This window comes from Lactuca sativa, chromosome 6, assembly GCF_002870075.4.
Source record: "Lactuca sativa cultivar Salinas chromosome 6, Lsat_Salinas_v11, whole genome shotgun sequence".
Classification (NCBI taxonomy): domain Eukaryota; kingdom Viridiplantae; phylum Streptophyta; class Magnoliopsida; order Asterales; family Asteraceae; genus Lactuca; species Lactuca sativa.
In genome coordinates this window covers 24,882,651-24,902,117 of record NC_056628.2, presented here as the reverse complement: position 1 = coordinate 24,902,117, position 19,467 = coordinate 24,882,651, and the positions used below count along the sequence as shown (strand labels likewise).

At 37.2% G+C, this 19,467-nt stretch overlaps 1 protein-coding gene across 1 annotated transcript; it reads right to left on the bottom strand.

The window, feature by feature from the left end:
• Window positions 1-231: 231 nt before the first annotated feature.
• Window positions 232-1,849, bottom strand: LOC111895194 (DELLA protein RGL2). The gene is made up of 2 exons (XM_023891297.1): window positions 949-1,849; window positions 232-869 (listed from the first exon to the last, which is right to left on the bottom strand). The coding sequence occupies exons 1-2, from the start codon at window positions 1,847-1,849 to the stop codon at window positions 232-234; spliced, it is 1,539 nt and encodes a 512-aa protein (XP_023747065.1).
• Between the last annotated feature and the right edge of the window lie 17,618 nt (window positions 1,850-19,467).

Genomic DNA, 19,467 nt, shown 5'->3' with positions numbered 1-19,467 from the left:
GCCCTGCAGTTATCGATTTCTTCAATGGCGATTAGATGCCAATTAGCCTGCTTAAAAGGACAAACATATCAGATCAGATGTTATCATTATAATAAACTTTATTAAACCGTTTGTCAACAAGAATATATGAAACACAGAGTTTACAAGAAATACGATAATGTTTCATTAAGGTTACTAAGCGTCAACAAGAAACTACAATAAAATTTTTGTTGGTTGTGTTTGAACTATCTGTCATATAAACTTCCAAGCAGAAACAGAGAAGATTGATACACCTTTCCATCCAACAAGGAAACATCCACGATCAACAAGAAGCGAACAAGAATCCCCACGTTTGAAGTTATCGATCAGCAACTTGGCTTCATTCAGTGTCGCATCACTCAATTCTATTTCCAGCATCCCAAATCGCTGAAAGAATTTCCTCCAAACATCAACGCCAATGTGTCGAATTGTTCTCTCATCTCCTTCAGCTGCCACAATATTTCGTATACAGTGACCATAGAATACAGACTCCATAACCTTTCTGTTCAGATCATCGTTGCTCAAACAATCCGACACACTGTCGAAAAGTGCACCATAGAAGAAAAGAGCTTCAATGAAACGATCCACAAAAGCTGGTGAAGTATGGTTTGCTTCGACTTCGGTGATGACCATTACACAAGGATTGATCTTCCGAATCTCCCGCATAAGATATTCGAGACTTTTCGGTTTCACAATTAGGGTTGATAAAATGAATGGCGCGTAGACGGCAACCTTTTCGTCTCCATCAAGTTCAAGAAGATCGATATTAAAATCCATTATATCAGCTACCATAACTATCTTGAAACTAAGTATGATGTTCATCGTCTTCGCAAAATCAGCAAGATTCTTACCTGCACAAAGGCGCCAAAGATTTCAAAATGTATATACACTGGAAATATTTTGTTAACTCAGCGATTAGAGCTTACGTACAGGTATCTTTTATCTTGGACTCCGATCTTGTACCAATAGCAGTTATTTTGATATGATCGATATGACATTCACTTTGACTTGCTAGAGCTTGCATCATAACTACATACTGCATCCCTGTTCTAATCTCGAGATCAATTACGTGAATTTTTGTAGCTTTTGTCAAGTTTTCGATTATTGTATGAAACGAACTGAACTGGCAAACTTGCGATAAAGGAACTTTCTGGTGAAATGCAAAGATGCATGAGTCCACGTTCATCAAGGCTTCTTGAAGATCAAACTGCATACTTTCAAGTCCATTACGTGCGACACTTCCCAATTCGCTGTTTATTTTCATTCGAATAGCTTCAGAAAAATAGTAAACCAATCTTTCGACGGGGTTTCCTTCATTGAAAGACATATCGCTGCATAACCGAATGAGTTTTTTTGCTTGATTAAACTGTTTTTGACCCGTTTTTTCAGCGGAAGCTAGAAGGGTAACCAGAAGTTGGATGTCTTTAGTTTCATCATTAGAGAGCCCAGAAAACGAAACCTTAAAGGGATGGCTGAGTTGGCAGATTTCATCAGCTTTTGAAGAATACGAATCAATAAACTGTTGTCCAGCAATTCGAATTCTTTCAGGAGTCGACAGTGTTTGCTCATTTGCCTCAGGTTCTTCGACATTACAGCTTAGAACATGAATCTTTTCGCCATTCATTTTTCTTGATCTGCTTGAGAAGTCTTTAACAATTCCAAGTGATGCAAAAGGGTTGTCCTTTTCATCTTCTTCCAACTGGAAATCTGTAGCATTTAATGTATTTTGACCAGGTGGTGAGGTGAATTGGAAACAAAGGTTATCAAGATCTTCAGAAGAATGATTCTCCTCTGCAAGTTTAGCAAGATCAAATTGCTCAGAATGAAACATCGTTATGATCCTGAATGCATGAATGTCCCAGTTAAAATACATTCTAGATCCATGCCTGTAAACAATCTCAAGCAACATGATAGTAACAGGTCGATTAGTTCAATGTGTTCTAGATGCTAATCAGCCTGCTTAAAGGGTAAAACACATATCTTTAAGATAAAAACTTCCTAGCTACCGAATCAAAGTAGAGGTCAAGTACGGCAACCAATTGAATAAAACTAAAAACGCTAGTGTAAACATCTATATGTCATTACTAGAGATTAGCCGATGGAAAACACCAAATAAAATACATTTATTAGAAATACCTGTACTTTAATAAAATTACAGTTTTGAAACAATAGCCGTATCTAATTATAAAAATTACAAGCAATTTACCAATACAAGTGTCATTTGACCATTTCTCTCTTTCACCCTCTCTAAGACTGCCTCACCACCACCAAATATTTCAAACCAGCAAACACCGTCACTCTCAACTATCAAAGAGATGACAGCCACCACCGGGAGAGACGAACCGCCACCGCTATTAATTTCTTGATCATCTTCTCTGCACATTGTCTGCTTAATTGCTCTCATAATTTTTTAGTTGAATTCATTTATTCTTTTGTTGATGTTTGATTTTTTGTTAACTCTTTATTTGTGGCAAATTGATTACATCAATTATGTACTTCTCTTTATATGGATTATTAATGGTAATGACAAATTAAATATGCTCTTATTTTTCTTACTACTTATGATAAACGTCATAAAATGATTCGCAATTTTTTAATCTAACTTTAATGAAATTTCAAATATGAAGGAGTCTATATTGAGTAACACCAACATCAGACAATGTTTCTGTAAGGTTGCCGATGGGCATTTTACTGCAACAGTGAAAGTGTTATGTTCATCGGGTGTTGCCCCATACAATGGTGATACTATTTAAGCTTTTGGGGGACAAACACCCTTTCAGGCCACCTCCATCCATGCCGAGCCCCATAATTTCTGAACCTCCCCTGATAGAAGACTATGATTGTGTATTTGGCTGCATGAAATCTTTCCCTAAAGGAACTTCATGCGGAAGAGATGGTTTGAGGGCTCAACACATTTTGGATGCCCTTTGTGAAGAAGGGTCTGCTATAGCCACAAATCTTATACGTGCTATCACTGTAGTGGTTAATTTATGGTTAGCGGGAAGATGTTTGTCCATTTTGGCAGAGTTTGTTGCATCTGCTCCTCTCACGCTTCTGATTAAACCAGACAATGGGATCCGTCCAATTGCAGTAGGCATTTATGGAGATGTCTGGTCTCCAAGGTTGCCATGAAAGGTGTGGGTAAAGAAATGGCCAGGTACCTTAATGATTTTCAGTTTCGGGTTGGTGTCTCCGGGGGTGTTGACGTTGTGTTACACAATGCCAATAGGGTGTTGATTGAACACCACACTGATGGATCTCTTGCAATGCTTACAGTGGATTTCTCGAACGCCTTTAACCTGGTTGATAGATCAGCCTTGCTCCACGAGGTTAGGAGGATGTGCCATTCTATTTCTTTGTGCGTGAATTTCTTATACGGGCAAGCAGCGAGACTTTATATAGGAGACCAACATATATGGTCTGCCACTGGGGTGCAGTAAGGCGACCCTTTGGGCACTCTTTTTTTGCCCTCATTTTGCATCCTCTTGTGCACAAGATTAGAGACAATTGCAATCCCCTTCTCCATGCTTGATATCTAGATGATGGAACTATCACTGGGGATTCAGAGGAGGTGGCTAGAGCGGTGAACATTATTCGGGTGAATGGTACAGGTTTGAGTCTTGAAATGAACATTAAGAAAACGGAGATTTTTGGCCCTCATGTAATGGTAGGAACCTTCCTGCCGATTTATTCCCATCGAATATAGGGAGACCGTCTTTAAGGGTGAAGCTCCTTAGGGGGGCTGTTAGCAGAGACGCGGGGTTATTAGAGGACTGGCCATGAAGAGAGCGACCAATGCTGTTGATTTGATGGGTCTTCTTGCACAACTATGTGACCCACCGAGTGAGCTCCTTTTGCTTCAATCATGTATGGACATTGAAAAAATTTCCTTTGGTTTAAGGACATGCCAACCAGTTCACATAGAAGAGGCGGTTTTGTTCTTTGACAAAGGATTGTGCGGGTCTATCGAGGATATGGTGGTATGTGGAGGCCCCTTTTGTAGAGACATCTAGTGGCGTCTGGCTTCCTTGCCTATTCATTTCGGAGGTTTGGGTTTCTACTCAGCTTACAAGGTTTCCTCCTATGCATTCGACTGTAGCGGTTTCACTAATAAGGACACCACCCCCTAAATCCCAAAAAAAACATTGTCGTGTACCCTTTTTAGCAAAACCATCAAAAATATGGAAGTCGACTTCGACATGACTGTTAGACAGAAAGCAGTTTTTGAGTCTCTTTGAGCACCTCATGAATAAGATTTTCTACTAACCATCCCTATTGATGGCCTTGGCCAACATATGTCTCCCGTGGAGTACCGAACCATCCTTCGTTACCGCCTCGTGATTCATCTATTCCCAATTAACAATATATCCCCAGTTTGCCGCAAGGCATGTTTGGACACTTTTAGGGAAGATGCTGTTCATTGTAGAGAGCTTCCTGATTTCAAGTACCGGCATGTTGTGGTTAAGGATGTTCTCTTTGATGCTTGTCGGCGTGCTGGTATTTTCATGAGGAAAGAAGCATCAGTGAGCTTTTTGACGGACCCGTTGGATGGAAGATCCACCTACAGACCGACTGTCATTTTGGTCTTTAGACGGTAGGAGGGAAGCACACTTGTGTGGATCTTACTGGGGTCTCTCCTCTTGTTGATTTAAGGAGTGGGGGTTTTATAGCAGAGAATGTCGCTTTGAAGGACAATGCGTGCAAAGTGGCAAAGCACAAGAATTCATGTATAGAAAATTAACATGTGTTTGTACCCTTTGCATTTGATACATTTGGTTTTCTCGCACCAGAGGTGTTGGAGCTCCTCAACAGAATTCAATGGGTCATGTATTCTAATGTAATATCTCATAGATTCGTTGATGTTGTTTTCAAAAGAATTGGTTTTACCATCTAGAAAGGGCTAACAACGCAACTTTTTGCTCAGTTGCCTTCCGCCGATATGTATTGACCTATTTTATGTTATGTTAATATTTGTTTAAAAAAAATCCTCCTATATAATGTTCCTACTTATTTTCATTCATATATAAATAATAACATGTGTAATCCACCAATTTCTCTTTTGATCAATTGTTTTGATTTTGACATTTGTTTTAATTTAATGAGTATTAAGATGGATAACAGAAGGCAGGAGGATTTTGTTTTCTCTATTTTAATTAACCCATACAACTTTTAGATACTTCATCCGTAAAATTTAAATTACAATCTTGAGCAGTAACTATAAATTAGAATAGAACATGTCGTTGTACTTTTCTTTGCTTGTGACGAAGTAGAGATGGTGGAACGATTACTACATCATAATAAAGTGTGTTTTCTGTTTATGGATTGTTCTAAAACTGAAAAAATGATTATGTGATAACTGTGAGGGAGGGGGAAGGGGGCGAAATCTCCCTATACTAATAAAAGAGTAGTTATTTTGCCATGTGTCACAATGTTAGGCATTGTAATAAATATCATGACACTTATCAATCTATTAATTCTCTATTTCAAATTTCAAATTTCCAAATTTAAATCACATTTTAATCACATTAAATTAATAATATTAGAATAAAAATAAAATAAAAATTATACAAATTATAATAAAATAAAATTTATACAAATTATAAGATGATATATTTTATATATTTAATTGAATCAACAATTATAATTTTATATATAACTAAAAAATATCTTTTAATTAATAAGTTATTTAAAATTATTAATTAATAGTTTTGAGTTTTTACTTAGAAATTTAATTAATTTTATAACCGTGATTCTCATGGGTTATAAACTAGTGATGACAATATTCAAACACAAAAAGAACATACTCTACAAATTACTTGCTCTCCAAATTACTTAGTCGAACTAAAGCTTACAATCCACTACATTTGATGTGTGATTTATAAATATATTTTAAATTTATAAAATGGTTTATCACAACTAGACTAATACCCACCAGACAATATATCAAACACTATAGGAACACGTATAATCTTGATTCTAAAATTAAAACTATTAATTAAACTATAAAACAAAAAAGTAAAAAAGATATTTGTTTAAATTTAGCTATGTTATCAAATGATTTTTTCCCATAAACTTCAATAATGCATTCCACTAAAATATATGCAATACCAAAGATTAAAGGGCTAATACAGTGGACTAACATAGGCTACACATTAATATAATACAACATAAGTGCACATATACATAAATTTACATAAATTTACATAAATAATGATAATATGCAAACACAAAAGAATATACTCTACATTTTATTTATAGTAACTATTTGACCTTTTTTTTAGAAGTGGCCCATGACATATTTGGCTCACGATGGGAGACTTGCTCTCCAAATTACCTAGTGGAACAAATGCTTACAATCCATTACATTTGATGTGTGATTTATAAACATGTTATAAATTTATAAAATGGTTAATCACAATTGGACTGTTACACACCATACAATATGTTAAACACCCCCCCCCCCCCCCCCCCCCCCCGGTAGTTCGAATGGGAGGTCTCTAACAAACATTGCGGCTGGATCTAAAGCCATGAACAAAGTTGAGGGAATCCCTTTGGTGAATATGTCAGCATACTGAGATGAAGATGGGACATGAAAAACACGAATTTGACCCATTAAAACTGTCTCGCACAAAGTGAATATCGATATGTATGTGTTTGGTGTGTTGATGTTGAACGTGATTGGTGGACACATAAACGACACTGACGTTGTCACAGTACACAAGAGTAGCGGAAAGATGTGGATAATGAAGCTCACGAAGTAAGTTACGCAGTGCACAGGTCTCAGTGACTGCACTTGCTACACCTCGATACTCGGCTCCGATACTTGTGACATCCCATAATTTAGGTCATAGACCATGAAGGATTAAATTACAGTAAATCTCGTAATTTGGTCGATTGTGAGGGTTGAGGACTTGGAAGGGAAAAATGGTCTTTGGCCCAAATAGGGATTATAATCAGCTTTTGGACCCGTTAAGTAGAGTATTACCTTAATTTTTAATATGGATTTGGTTTATGGATATGTTTAGTAGGAGATACATTAGCACCAATGACTCGTGTATGAGATCTATTTGTTTACCGATTAAGGTGAGTCTCTCCACTGTACTCATGAGTCAAAGGCACCAATGCCAGCCTACTAGATTATGTTATGAAGGAAGACCATGTGGTGGGGCTTGACAAATGTACGAAAGAACTAGATATGGCTCCCAACAAACTGTATGCAAGACTTGGGTTTGGACCCTGACAATTATATGTAGGATGCTAGTTGTCTTTGTTATACTGCATGGTAGACCAAGAGGTGGCTCTTGGCACTTGTTTGTAAGACCTGATTTTTGGCCCCTGGCTTGGCAAGAAAAGGCCATGATATGGCTTATAGAATGATAGTAATTGTAAGACTATGGTTGACACATATCAATCTCCATTCTATGCATGGTATGGGGTGCTTTAGGGAACTCACTAAGCTTTGTTCTGACGGTTTTATGTTTATGGATTCAGATACTTTCGGTTCCAAAGGGAGGGCCCGATATGACTGCACAACATCCCCCAGAGCTTTCCTCATTGGTTATTTGTGATTTTCACTATTATGATTAAATGATATATTCACTTTGATTGCTTTTAGAACAACTCATTTGTATGGTTTATTCTTTTACAAATGAAAAGTTTACTATGAATTTTTTAGGATGTTACAAGTTTCTATCAGAGCCCTGGTTTGAGGGATTTCGGCACACTCTCAGGTGTGTCTGAAATCAAACTGAGGAATTGGTAATCTTTCTGAAAGAAAATGAATTTTCCAAGAAATTTTTATAAAGAAAAGGAGTGCGATGTGTGCAATTAGTCGAGCTCAAGTAAGTAATTCCTAGAATACCCATACATGATGTTATTTTATATATTATGAGAATTGCATGCTAGATTAGGGCTAAGGATCTACTCGGGATTACATGATAGAATGCTAGGAGAGATGCTTTTATATACCTGTTGGTTGAGCATTTAGAACTGCATGCTAGTATGGATTTCAGATGATCAGATAGAATGACCTGTTTAGGTCATGCGCTGGTTTAGATTTCTCAATGCCTGAACGTTGATTGCTTTGTGCTTTATGGGAGCCATATTGATAAGAGTTAATTATTTCATGAATATGTTAAGTTACATGTTGTAATGGTTAAATAATCTCAGAGTGGTGGCTTTGGCTGTATTGCGCAACTCCCGTCTAAGTGTAACCGTTGTAGGGTTGAATCTTTTAGTCGAAGGATTATTTATGCCTTGTTGCATGTAGTTGTATTAATGAAGTAATTAGCTAACATTAGTATAGGTCCTTCAATAGATAATGGTAGGGTGGAGTGAGGAACCTAGGAGAGCTGAGGAAGTGTTTTTTTTGGCTTTGGATACGTTGTTCAGCGGGTAATTGGAGTACCAATTCAAGAAGATAACTTAAAGAATTCAGGATGATTCTTGAGGAAAGTATGGATAGGTGCGCAATATAGTATTGGTCCCATGCAATGAAAAGTATAAGCTCCACACTCGAATCAAAGAAAGTCAAGGAGAATCTAGGACGCCCGTGGAATGAGGAGTCTTTGCGTATGTTCTGGTCATTGTTTTACTTTTTCAGAATGTTGACGACATGTTGTGGAGCGAGAGGTTCAAGATCTAGTTCCGGTTCAGGATTTGGTACTAAACTAGTTAATGAGGGATTACACGAGTTCATTGCATCGAAGATTATGCGAGTTATCCTTGATGCGACCTAGATGATGCTCAGGACGATCACGGGAGGGATTAATGAGATGATGGACGAGCGCCTTTGAGCCTATTGAGCTGAGATGTCCGTCAGACGATACCGAGCATGTGCTCTCACGTTTAAGGAATTTCGAGGATTTGGGGCACAATATTTCTTCAGGGTAAAAGACCCTATTTCTGCCAGACATTGGATAATGGACATGGAGTGTGCCCAGATGAAGATCATTTTCCCCGAGGGGTCGAATGTGAGGTTCACTACAAGGTGTTTGAGGAAGCGAGCCCGGGATTGGTAGGAGGAGGTTGGATATACTCTGGGAACACCAACTATTGAGGCCATGACCTGGCTTAAATTTGTGATGTAATTTGGAGAGGAGTTTGCACTAGCTGTCGAGGTGCAATAGCTGGCGATGGAGTTTCAGTACTAGCACCATACGACTAAGATCGTGGTGGAGATCACTGCCAAGTTTAGGGAGAGAACTTTGATGGTCCCACAGTATGCCTCAGATGAGGTGATGAAGAAGACTTGGTACCATGACATGCCGAGGGAAGATATTAAGGAGTTTGTTAGCTTTCAACTTGTCAGACATTGGAGGACATGATAGCTAGAGCCTGAGAGTGGGAGATTAACTTGAAGCACCTCTTAAAGAGGAAGGAAAAGTAGGTGCAGAGAGTTAGGGATCATATGAAGAGACCCAAGACTTCTGGTCAGCGGTCAAAGGGGTAGTAGGGTCAAGGTCATTGCGGTGCATGCGGGAAACAACACGATGGGATATGCCGATCTAGGGGAATGCGTTGTTACGAGTTTTGTGAGATTAGTCATTTCAGTACCGATTGGCCCCAGGTATCGAATTTTATATGTTTCTATTGCAACCAAGTGGGCCACAAGAAGGTTGATTATCCACTTTTGAAAAGTGGAGCGGTGAAGACACTAGCTCCAGTCTCTAACGATTACTGATGTTTGCGAGGGCAGAGTGGAGGCTCCCATGGTAAGGACCCGAGCGTTTTACTTGTAGGCCGAGGAGATCCAAGTTCCATCAGTTGACGTTGCGGGTATGTATTGTATTCACTTCCTTCATGATCTATTACTATTTATGTCCATGATTACGTAATTACGTGTGCGAGACGCTATGTTCAATTTACTTAAGTCTCCACCTAGAAATCAAAATTTCCTTATGATGATTTAGTTATTATATTTTCAAGAATCTTCAAATGTAAATTTTCATACTCAGAGCCATACTTATAGGGTATTTAGTTGAGCTAGTTTAAGGCTTCGATGTTGGAGACATCGACCAAGCTATGGAGCAAGCCTTAAGAGGGAGACGCTAAGTGTTATGCTTGCAGACCCAGCAGCCGAGTTGATTTTGGTGGTTCAACAAGAAGTTTGAGGAAGCTGTAATATGAATGTATTGAATTTGAATGCATGGCTCATAGGGATCTTCTGTGGTTGTGATGTAGGGAAAGACTAGTCTAATCACGGGTGTAAGATTAGTTTTTAAATTCATACCAACAGAGTGTGGTCGATTGCATGTTCGGATGGGAATTTCTCCATAGTATGTAGGTTGTTGGATTGGTTACTTACTCGTCTCGATGGTTGGGTTATTCGTTCTTCATCATTCGTTTAATGTAACCTGAGGTTTTTAAGTTGTATTAGTGGAAAATACTTTGAGATATTGGTGTATATTTATCTGGTTTTGGGTTGTGTGTATGCTAGGTCGGCTGGTCAAGGAATGCCAGTTGTTGTAAGCTCAGGTTGATGATAGCTTTGAGTGGTGAAATTGTAGATGGCTTGGAAACACGAATGGGAATGAGATTAATAGGGTACAAATGATTCCGGGTGGGGGAGCATTGCTTGAGATTAATGGAAATATTCCCAATACGTGTCAAATTTGAATGTCATGCAAATGGCAAGTGGAAAGCCAATTCTAATTGTGGAAACAGCCAAAATTTATGCAAGGAATAATGTTCGTTGGGTGCTTGTAGTTAGAGAAGAAAAGTTAGGAACCAAGTTATCTCGTATGAGGAGAAGAAGCATAGTTAATTAGTGGCGTATGTTGGGTTTGTGCCTAGTCTCAAGTTGAGGGTTGTGTTAGGACCTCTCTGTCTATTCTTGTTTGATAAAGGCTTTTAGGTTTGAAGCATGACCCAAATACATGATGGGAATTAGCAGATTGGAGTTTCGACTTGTAATGATTATTGGCTGAGTATTCTCATGGATAGTTGGAAGGCCATGGGTTGGGGACATGGTAGCATGGAAGTATTTTTAGACTGTGGAGTGGCCTATAGCATTCACTATATTGATAGATAGTGGTAGAAGTATTATAACACTACAGGGTGGCCTGTAGCATTCATTAGGATGGTAGACGGTATGGGAGTGTTGTAAGACTGTGGGGTGGCCCGTAGTATTCACTAGGATGGTATACAAAAGTGTTGTAAGACATCAGGGTATCCCATATCATTTGCTAGGTTGGTAGGTAGTATAGAAGTATTGTATGACTACGCTATGGCCTGTAACATTCACTAGGTTGTTGAGTAGTTGTGAGAGTGTTGGGAATCTATGATTTCGTTCATCTCCTTCATTAGGTAGAATTAGAACATGGTAGGAAGGGTTGTGAGACTCTGGAAGGGCCACAACATTCATGGGATTGAGGAGGGTTGTAGGTCGATTTAGGATCGGGTGGGATGTAAGACTATGGTTGGGTTGTTAGCATTCACCTAGAGTGAAGTGGACTATCTTATGTTTGTGTGTTGGTTATTTATGTAGCCCTGGTCAGAACAGAACGGATGCTGGAGCCGTGTTGGCAAACATACTATGTTAACTTTTGTTAGATAGACTCTGGGATGAAGTCTCGTGTTCCAAACGTGTGTGAGGCTATCAACTATAGTACTCTGTTGGAAATCTGATACTTCAGTTAATTGATGGGTTAGAACGAGACTTGAGAGATCTTGGATAAATCAAAATGTGAATGTTGTTGAGCAGAATGTGATTTTATTTTGGTATGACACCAATGACTGTGACTAGTGTTAGGAGTAGCTTTTTTATTTAAATGTGAGGTTTCAACAGTGACGGCTGGTCGGGGATTCTATTCTCCAGTTATCAGCAAGACAATTCAGGGTCAGAAGGGTTTCGTTTGGTTCGGGTTGCGAATTCGAGTAATTATGGATGTGGGATGAGATGATTTTGTATGTTAGGAAGTCAGACACTATTTAGGGTTTTCATTTTTAGGGTAGAGTAGTTGGGTCTTCTTTCGTTGGTTAAGAACTGAATGATAGGGTTCATTTCTTCATTGGGATGAGTTATTTTTTATAAGAATGGGATTTGATAGGAGTATTGGAAGGGGTCGACTGGTGTCGGCTTTTGGGTCGTTTCTTAGTTTGGGGTTGTCGACCAAAATTCGATCATGAAAAGGCTTTGTGCTCTGAGAAATTACAGTTGGACCTTATTAAAGGTTGATAACATTGGTTGTGTGATCTAAACCCTTCATTTCATTTGTGTGCTGGACCGAAGGGTGGAAAAGGAAAAACTATATCGTGGGTTTCATGCATGGTTTAGGGTTTTAGTTCAATATGTGTTAAAAAAAAGTAAGTAGATAAGAGTGTGTGGCTCTTCAATGCCTTTCTATGCATATAATGAATGCCGAAAACAGAGTTGAAATGAAGAAGTTATAGCTGCTAGAAGTTCAGCTAGAAATGAGAGCTTTGCACTACGCATGGCGTAATGGCTGAAGGGTGGGACATTTTTAGTGGACTATGCAGGGTGTAACTACACAAAGTAAAAACCATAATTGCAAGTTTCTTAGCCCTGTTTAAGGACACTAATCCCCTGGGGTTCTTATTATCACCAGCCTCCACCCTTTTGATCAAAAAACTTGAAACCCTAGCCATCTTGTGATGATTTTAAAGCATCGAAGTGTTTTCTTGTGTGTATTGTGAATATAGAGGTCATTGAAGGTATATATGGGGAGTCCATAAATTTTACATCCATATTGTACCCTTCTTCAACATCCTCCAGGAGGTATAGAGCTTGAACCTTGATGATTCATTAGATAGATCATGCTTAGTATGGGATTTATGAGCTTTTTGGTCCCTTGATTTTGGGTCTAGTGAGTATGGGCTACTCCAGACCTCATGAGTGGTAGTTTCTAGCATTTTTGAGCTTATAGAATGATAAAAATTCGAGCTTGGTCACTCCCATCCTTCCATGCGTGAGTATTTGGGCATTAGAGTTCATTTTAGACTTGAGATTTGGTTTTGTTTTCTTTTAAGACATGCAAAGGCATAAAGTTAGGAACTTTATCAATCTATATGTTTATTAGGACCATATTTGAGCAATAGATGGTTGGTCTATACGGATTAAGAGCTAAAATAGAAAGCGGTTAATAGCATAGTACGTAGGGGGTACACTTAATACGCATGGCGTAGACTGAGTACGCATGGTGTAAGTTCCTTGCCATTGACCGTTGAATTTTTGACTTGTTTAGCTCTTGGTCAATTGTGAGGGGTTGAGGACTTGGAAAGGCAAAATGTTCTTTTTCCTGAATGGAGATTAGCATTGGCTTTTGGATTCGTTAAGTAGAGTATTACCTTAATTGCTATGTAGGGTTTGGGTTGTGGATATGTCTAGTACGAGAGACTTTAGCACCAACGACTCGTGTATGACATCTATCCATTTACCGTTTGAGGTGAGTCTCATCACTATATTCGTGGGTTGAAGGCACCATTTCCAACCCACTATATTATGGCCACTATATTATGTTATGTAGGAAGACCAAGTGGTGGCCCCTTGCAAATATATAAGCACTTGGATATGGCTCCAAACAAACTGTATGCAAGAATAGGGCCTGGAACCTAGCAATTATCTGTAGGATGGTAGTTGTCTTTGTGATACTGCATGGTAGACTAGGAGGTGGCTTTTATCACTTATTTGAAAGATTGGGGTTTTGGCCCTCGCTTGGCAAGAAAAGACCATGATATAGCTCATGGCATGACAATAATTATAAGACTATGTTTGGCACATATCAATCTCCATTCTATGTATGGTATAGGGTATTTTAGGGAACTCACTAAGCTTTGTTCTTACGATGTTATGTTTTTGGTTTCAGGTACATCCGGTTCCAAAGGGAAGGGCCCAACGTGACTGCACAACGTCCCCCACAGTTTTCCGCATTGACTATTTGTGATTTTTACTTTACTTTTTAAATGATATATTCACTTTGATTGGTTATGGAACAAATCATTATTATGGTTGATTGTTTTAAAAATGAAAATTTAATATGAATTTTTGGGACTTTATGGCATGAGAAACAGCAAGGCGAGTACATCTCATTGCATACATAATCGATCCTATAGCAAAAGCATATGGGACTCAACTCACGTCAGCTATCTCTGCATATGTACTGGGACTTTGAGTCTTACACAACTTAAATGAACAAGCAATTCTCCTTTCTTGGAAACCTCCATACTAAAATGCTTCGCTATTTTATCCAAACATCAACTCTAGCTAAAACCAATAAGGTTATGTTTTATACACCGTTGAATTCTGATTTAAAGAATATAGGTCACATCCTCTATATCCTTCATAGTGAAGCACTTTCCTCGCAAAGACTTAACTTCTTGCTCAGTTGAAATGTTGATTCCTATAAGGTGTATGTCATTGACACACAAAACAAGGAAGGTCACTATACTCCTACTAGCTTTGAAATATATGTAGGACTTATTTTCAGTTATAGGGAATCCAAACTCTTTGATTTTCTAATGGAAGCAAATATTTCAGCTTCGAGATACTTGTTTCAATCCATAAACCGAGTCCTTAAGCTTACACACTTTTTCAGGAAACATGACATGTAAAAAACCCCCTGGCTGACTCATTAAGACATCTTCCTATGACTTCCTACCAATGAAAGCGATTTTAACATCCATCTGCTACATTTCATATTCTCAAAACGTATCTATAGCAAGTATTATCCTAATAGACTTTATCTTAGCTACTGGTGAAAATTTCTCATCATAGTCAATTCCTTAGGTTTGAGTAAACCAATTAGCAACCAACCTTAGCTTTGAAAGTGTGTACTTTCCCATCCATGTTATCCTTCTTCTTGAAGATTTGTTTTCCCCGACTGTCTTTGGACTAGGTATGTTATCAAGCAATTTCCACACTTGGTTATAATACATGGATTGAATCTCACTATAGGTCACCTCTTTCCATTTAGCAGCCTCGGGGTCTACCATTACTTCCTCATAGTTAGCAATTTCATATAAATTTACTAGTGTAAGATCACTGATAAACACATCACCATCTGTAGTTATATGGAAACCATATAACTCAAGTGGCATGCTAACCGTACTGCATCAATGAAGGGGTAATGAGTTTTCAACTTTCTAAACTGTAATTTCTTCCTCATGTTAAATGATAGTGTTGTTTGAGGTTCATTCATTGGTTGAATGTTGAATTTCTTTAAGATCAATGACACTCCCACTGTCCTATTTGAATATGAGCTCTCTCTCGTGAAAAACTCCGTCGAGCTACAAAGACCACATTCTCACTTGGTCTGTAAAAAATTATCCAAAGGATTTCTTTGGATATCCAATGAAATAAAAATTCTCTGGGTTCAAGTTTGTTGTGAGTCTCTCATCTTAGGAGCAATTCACAACCCCATACCTTGATATGTACGGGGAAGAGAGCTTTCCCTATCTACATCTCATGAGATGTTTTGGCAACCTTCTTTGATGGAATTAGATTCACGATATGGGTGGTTGTCTCTAAGGCATACCCCCAGAAATAAATAGGAAGAGAAGCTCAAATCATTATGGGCTGTACAATATCTAGTAAGGTTCGATTATGCCTCTCAGCCACACCATTCAATTCTAATTGATTTCATATTAATTTATTAATCATATAAATTAACAAATAAATCATTTAAAAATTTATTTGATATTAATTTGTTAATTACATAATAAATTAACAAATCAACTGTCTATTTCCACCTTTCGTGCTCCACTTCCTTACTTTCTCTTAGCCCCTGCAAATTAGAACAAATGTGGAAATGATATCATGTGTCAGGGAACCAAGAATGAAAATTTTGTGTATTATTCACTTAAATAATGTAAATACTTAAAGAGGAGGGCTTGATATTTCCATTTTTCAAATCATGCAAGTAGTTTAGGTAGCTTCTTCTCCAATGACCCTTTTTTGCACAATGGAAGTAAGTGGCCTCTTTGGGATCATTGGTCATAGGTACATCAAAGTTAGGCTTCGTCTTGGACCCTCTACTAGACCCTCCAGTATGGGCCTTTCTTTTCCAGTTGGATTGCGAAGGAGCCTTTCTCTTTTTCCCATTTCTAGATCTAATAGCCAGGACAGGAGCACTCATTGCAGAAGGAGCTTGATTTTTCTTCATCCATGATTCATCAGTTTGTAAAAAGTTGTCGAGTTGGGTCAATGTCGTCTCTGTGTTGGTAAGATGATAAATTAGAGCAAACTAATCATAACTTGGAGGAAAAGAGTTAAGGACCATGTCAATGGCCAACTCCTTCTCACACGATGCATTAAGCTTTTCCAGCTGCTATGCATACATCTGCATTCTCTGTACTTGAGCACATACAAATTCCCTTTCCTTAAGCTTGCTTTCCATAAGAGACTTAACCATTTTGTAGCGTTCTTTTCTCACTTTCTTGTGAAACTATTTAGGAAGATTAATGCACATTTCATAAGGTCAATAGTCCTCATAGAAGTTTGCCAGTTTACGTACCATTGTGGCTAGCATGATGCAAACGACCTTAGTGGTGTCATCAGAGTGTTTGTTGTAGGAAGCAATTTCCTCAAGAGTAGAGGCGGAATGATCGATTTTAAGAAGAGGTTTTTTTAGAACGTTTGCCTTTTTCTCATATCGAAGAGTCATTTTTATATTTTGCATCCAGTCCTTGTAGTTTGGACAAGTTCACTTCTATTTTGACAAAATCGAGAGTATAGTGAATGTCGATTGGGGAGTGATAGTTTGAGCGATAGCAAGATCACCGTTTCCAGACATCTATATAAATAGACGTAGTTTTTAGTTACTGATATAAATCCTTAATATGTTAACCGAAAACAAATATTCAAGGCTAGGATCTAAAATACAATTCAAAATAAGGAAAGGGATGTCGTAATCTAATTGCCTATTTATCAAGGTAGGTAATACAAATTTAGCAATTTCAATATAAAATGAAATTTCTAGATCAATTGAGATTCATTTAATTTTATCAGTTTCATGTTATTCTTAGATTATACTCTTCAATTTATGATTGTCATGCCGAGATCACAAACAAGATGTGAATAACCATGCAAACCCGTTAGAAAACCTCGAGATCATTTATCATCTCAAATTGATATGCTGGTAAACCACACACACGCTCCATCAACAATGATAATTGTTGATTTGTCCATCACTCAACTTCATAGTTCCAAATTAGTGTGTTGGTGAACCACACATGCTTCATTAATGACTTATAAATAGTGATGTGTGTTTCATGGAATAACATACACTTCACATTTTTCCTAAAGTAACTTGAGTGAGATTTTTATTAAAGTGGGTTCTAGAACTTTATAGTCGTATACTTTTAATGAGGTTATGTCCTATCAAATTGGTTTAGGCTAAGGACCCTACACCAAACAGGGGAACAGTGGGTCAGAGTAGACACCCATTCAATGGTCATTTTATAGGTCATTTTGTTATACCCCCTTATAGTATGGATTCATGAGGCATACTAGCGATCTAATTGACTTTTCTTAAACATAAAGTATTAGACTATTACTATTACATAGTATAAGGTGTATTTTAAAATTTTTCAAAATACTAGGTCTAAAATTAATTCTCGAAATTAACAATTAATTAATTAATGCTAACTACTTAATGATTTACTAAATATATTTAAATTAATCAATTAATAAATATAATTTAAATCATTAAAGATTAAATAATTGTCTTCAACTAAAAAGTTAATAAAATAACTCATATTTAAAGCATGAGGGATTAAATAATTTTCTTGAATTATAAAATGAATAAAATAATTCAAATTTAATCCTAATCATTAACATTCTAATTTTTGAAAATATGGATAAGGGTTATCAGGTTTTAATTGTTCTAAATTTAAGGCATTTAAAATAATAATTAAAGGATTCCAGAAACCCTAATGGAGGCCTTAGCATTTTCGAAAATAAGGTAGGGATGCTAGGGTTTCTAAAAACCCTAGAAATGTTTGAATCTGAAAAGTATAGCGTTTATTTTCAATAAACCCTAATTTGATCAATTCATGTAATGCACTAATAGCATAAAATAATGTCAGGATGGATCTGATACCACTGATGAGTTTTCTAAGTTATAAAAATTACATGTAAGCGAGAAAAAAATTTGACCCTTAATTTCACATGCAACCTTGATTAGATGTACGTTTTCTCTATTAATAGCAATTATTTATCAAAATCAAGAAGCCCTAAGGAAAGTCTATAAAAATCGAAATTCATACAAGATTAGGGTAAAATATATTTTGATTACTGTAGTAAATAATCACACCAAATCTACTTGATGTTCCTTGGAAAAAAAGCACCAAAATCTTAGTGCCTCTAATAGATTGTACTCAAAACCCTAGAAACTAAAAGACTCAATGAGAGAGGAGGAAACAACAAAATCTCAGCTCTATGAGAGTATGAAGAAGTGGATGAAAATCGATACACTAAGGGTCCTAATAGCTGATAAGGAACCCTTGAAACTCTACTTTATAGTCACACCCCGAAACCCAGGGCGGAAACATTTCGGGGCGGAGGACATCATGAATATCATAACCAATGTACATAGTAAGCAAAGTAAACAACCATTACATTACACATTAGAATTTACATTTGCTTAAAAGTAAAGTATTACAGGTGTGATACATATGTGTGTATATATATATATATATATATATATATATATATATATATATATATATATTGATGGGTTTTAGGCATAAGAACAATCCTATGTGCTCATACAAACCCTAATGCTTGGATCTAGGTTTCTCTATTGTACATGCTTTGAATCCAAGACTAATAAACTTAGATCTAACATGTTATAAACTGAATTAGGGTTTAGAGAATTACCTTTGATTGTTATATAGCAATAACAATCAATTCCTTGCTTGGATTGGCCTTAGAAAGCTTAGTGCCTCAAGTGCTGCACCTCTAATGAAGTCACAAACACCATATACAACTTGGATGAAGAGGAGAAGAAAGGAGAGGCACCAAAAACGGCTGGAAACCCTAGAGAATCAGTTGTCCACATTTTTGGAGCCTAAGGGGTCCTTTATATACTTGTGTGGGCTGCTAGGGTTTCAGTCAAAACCCTAATGGACAGCTTAAACTCTAAGCAGCCCATGGAACCTTCTGGAAAAGGCCATGGACGAAAATATGATGGGCTTCCATCATAATTTCGTTCACCCCTTGATCCTTTAGCATTCCTTAGCCCAATAACTCAATTACCCAATAATTGTAGTCCAGTCCCCTAAGTTTAATTAATCTCTTTTAGCCACAAAATTAACTCTTAATTAATTCTTGACTGATATTAATTAAACAATATGATTTCTCCTTTAATATATTATTCTCATAATATATTAATAAATCATATTTAAACCTCTCTCTCCTTAATTCATCCTACATATTGCTATGGTAAAGGCAACCCAAAAGGACCATGCTCATAATTGGGTCAAGTACAT

Coding starts and splice junctions, on each gene's coding strand:
- LOC111895194 (XM_023891297.1), bottom strand. CDS start 1,849: ATGTTTCATTCTGAGCAATTTGATCTTGCTAAACTTGCAGAGGAGAAT. Junction 870..948: donor GTCCAAGATAAAAGATACCT/GTACGTAAGCTC, acceptor GCCTTTGTGCAG/GTAAGAATCTTGCTGATTTT.